General features: G+C 35.1%; 1 protein-coding gene across 9 annotated transcripts in view; it reads right to left on the minus strand.

The window, feature by feature from the left end:
• LOC106881484 (nesprin-1) overlaps positions 1-3,398 on the minus strand; it is an 811,219-nt gene that overhangs the window by 236,551 nt on the left and 571,270 nt on the right. For all 9 annotated transcript variants that reach the window (XM_052966929.1, XM_014931893.2, XM_014931887.2 and 6 more), the window contains one exon: positions 894-1,077. In XM_052966929.1, the coding sequence (XP_052822889.1) occupies positions 894-1,077 (184 nt within the window). The remainder of the gene's footprint in view (positions 1-893; positions 1,078-3,398) is intronic.

Raw genomic sequence — 3,398 nt, forward strand, 5'->3', positions numbered from 1 at the left:
TATATATATACATATATATATTGGGAATCCCTGTAATCTACAATTCCATTCTTCACAAATTGCTATATAAAATAAATAATTGATAAATATATGAAAGTTAATAGATAAATATCAAGGAAACCAGAATATCTTACATTTTAAGAATGAATAACCCTTGATATATTTGTTCTGTAAAGAGTTACAGGCACTCTTTTGTTGTTCTTACTGTTGAAAATGTAGTGAGCCAGTGACAGGCCAACTGGAAACTTGTAATCTATAATGCTATTGTTCACAAATTGCTACATAAAATAAATAAATATCATCATAATGATTTCATGCCCATGTTCCTTGTTTGCATGAGTTGGATGGTTCAATAGGATCCAGTGGACCCAAGGACTGCATCATGTGCTACTGTCTGTTTCTGCATGGTTTCTACACCTGGATACCGTTCTTAAATGCCAACCACTTTACAACATGCTGTGGGTGCTTTTTGCATGCCAACCAGCAGTAATGAGGATGTCATGCACTTTGTAAGACTACAATCTTTGAATAAGGAGGAGGAATTTTAATCTAGATGAATATGTGGTAGAGAGGGGTAAAGTATGAGAGAAAGGGCTGAAGCAGAACAGGATTCTTGTTGTAGTGGAGTAACATGATAACTCCCATTTTAGAAGAGAGGGTGTAGTGGGAGAGTTTGAAAATGATAAAAAAAAGTGGTGATGAGGTATCAGAGTAGACCTTCATGGTATGAAGTGGGTAGGAATGAATTTGGGCAGGGGTACCAGGAGCGAGTGGGTGGAATAGGGGATGTCTGATAGTGTGGAGAGGTGGGTGGGTGGCAGAACAGACATAATTATACACTTAAATAAATAATGATTAAAACAGAAATATACAAAATAATTTTTGCTTTTTACCTTGTAATGTAGTAAAAGTTTCTCAGCTTCCTCCACAGAACTTCCAATTGGAGTAACAAGAGATGTTTGATTCTCGATCGATTCTAAGCATATTGATAGACTTTGAACATTGGAATCAATTTCATCATGTTGACTCAGAGATTCCTGGAGCACCTTCAAAGAGTTAGACACTTCTTCGGAAACACTGAAAACAAAAACACATTATAGATCAATCACTATTGAATTTTAAATAATCAATCAATATCTATTATTTTATTGGTTTCAGTAATTAAACTACAACCATACTGGGCACTGGCTTCAAAGATTTTTCATGTTTCTAATCTGTTTTATTGACACACCCACCTCCCTAGTACTTATTTCTGCCTGGTACTTATTTTGTCAATCTCTGTTTATTGAATCTCTAAGTTACACTCTGACATAAAGAGATACAACTAGTCACATTGGTTAACACAAATTGACACCCATACATATGTATATACACACATACATTAATGACAAACTGGATGTTATCCACATGGGTGGGTAAATAATTTCTTTTGATAGAATTAAATAGCTTGATATCATAGTTTTCATGTGAATACACTTGCATTGAAACCTCTGGTATTGGACAATTGAATGTCACACACACACACACACACACACACAATGGCCTCCAATGCAGTTTCCATCCATCAAACTCTGTTCACAAAGAACTAATTGATCTGAGGCCACCATAGGAGAAACTTGCCCAAGTTATTGTGCAATGAGATTGATCCCAGAACCCTATACTGAGAAGCAAACTTCTTAACCATGAGGCTAAAGTCTGCACCTATATTCAACACACCTATATTTATATGCACCTATATTTATATGTTATATCATGTTGATCATTAGCTACATAAATGAAAGAAAATGTCTATTCTGAGAGTTGAAAGTTATTGCATATTTAGTTCCTGGAAAATATCACACCCCTTTTCTTTTCCTTTTTTTTTTTTTTGTTATAACTTGAATAATAGAAAGATACAATTTTGTTTTAGAAATTTGTACTCAGTGTATATTAGAACAGTTTGAAGTTTTAGAACTTATCTTTTAAGTCTTCTACAATGATATATGAGTTTGACATCTGTTCCTGGTGTTGCTTTGAAATTCAGAATAGCTGACAGAACTTAAAATTTGCTCAACAGTAAGATCACTTTAAAAAGATGGTCACTTTTTTTTTCTGTTATATACTTTATATTTTTTCACTACTTTATAATTCATGACTGACAGAACTTCCATGTGACAACTAAGTTCCATTTAGTTGTCATATGGAGAGATGCTAATAAAATAAAAAAAAGTGATTGCGTTTACAACTATTTTCCCAATGCTAATATAAGCTGGACAGATCTATGTGACTTCCTCTCATCACTTGGCTACACCATCAGTTCTCATTCTATAAAAAGTCACATTTTTTCCTAGTTTTCTTTGGAATGTTTTCTCAAATCATCAATTAACAATATTTTCAAACACAATGTTATAAACAATGAGGAAGCTGCTTTGTGGTCACTTAACTTACAAAAAACTGTAACCAAATTCACTCCAAACCATATCTTAAAACTGAACCAAGGAAGGGCAATATTATCCAATATGTCACAAGAAACTGACTCAACCCAAATAAAAATATATTATATATATACACAATCTGTAAAGTAGTTAGGGTTAAGAAGGGCTTCCAGCAATAGAAACTATGCTGAAGCAGACAATTTGTTAGTTCCCATCAAAGCATTCAACCTAAGCGAGCATGAAAAACAGATGTTAAATGCTGCTGCTGATGTCAATGAGATATTCACACACACATGCACATGGTTTTAGATTCAATCCTACTGCATGGCACCTTGAATAAGTGTCTTCTAGCATGGGCTCTGGCCCAACCAAAGCCTTGCGAGCAGGTAACGTAGACAGAAATTGAAAGAAGTGCATTGTATATATGTGTGTGTGTGTGGGTGTGTGTAGATAACAAAATGATATATATATTTCATTATATGTATGTAAAGTACAACCCACTAAGTAGCCAAGAAATAACCTGGAACATCTGATGGGAGCTAAAAATGCACCATCAGAAGGAACCAGCCTTGGCATTTTGCTCAGAGAAATTCAGTATCTGCCTGGATATTATATCCCTCTTCTTACTATACATATATATACATACATATACATACATACATATATATATATACACACACAAATATCTGGCTTGTGCGGGTGGCACATAAAAGACACCATTTCGAGCGTGGCCGTTGCCAGTATCGCCTGACTGGCCTTTGTGCAGGTGACACGTAAAAGCACCTACTACACTCTCTGAGTGGTTGGCGTTAGGAAGGGCATCCAGCTGTAGAAACTCTGCCAAATTTAGATTGGAGCCTGGTGTTGCCATCCGGTTTCACCAGTCCTCAGTCAAGTCGTCCAACCCATGCTAGCATGGAAAGCGGACGTTAAACGATGATGATGATGATATATGTATATATATATATATAAATAAATACATAT

This window comes from Octopus bimaculoides, chromosome 4, assembly GCF_001194135.2.
Source record: "Octopus bimaculoides isolate UCB-OBI-ISO-001 chromosome 4, ASM119413v2, whole genome shotgun sequence".
Lineage (NCBI taxonomy): Eukaryota > Metazoa > Mollusca > Cephalopoda > Octopoda > Octopodidae > Octopus > Octopus bimaculoides.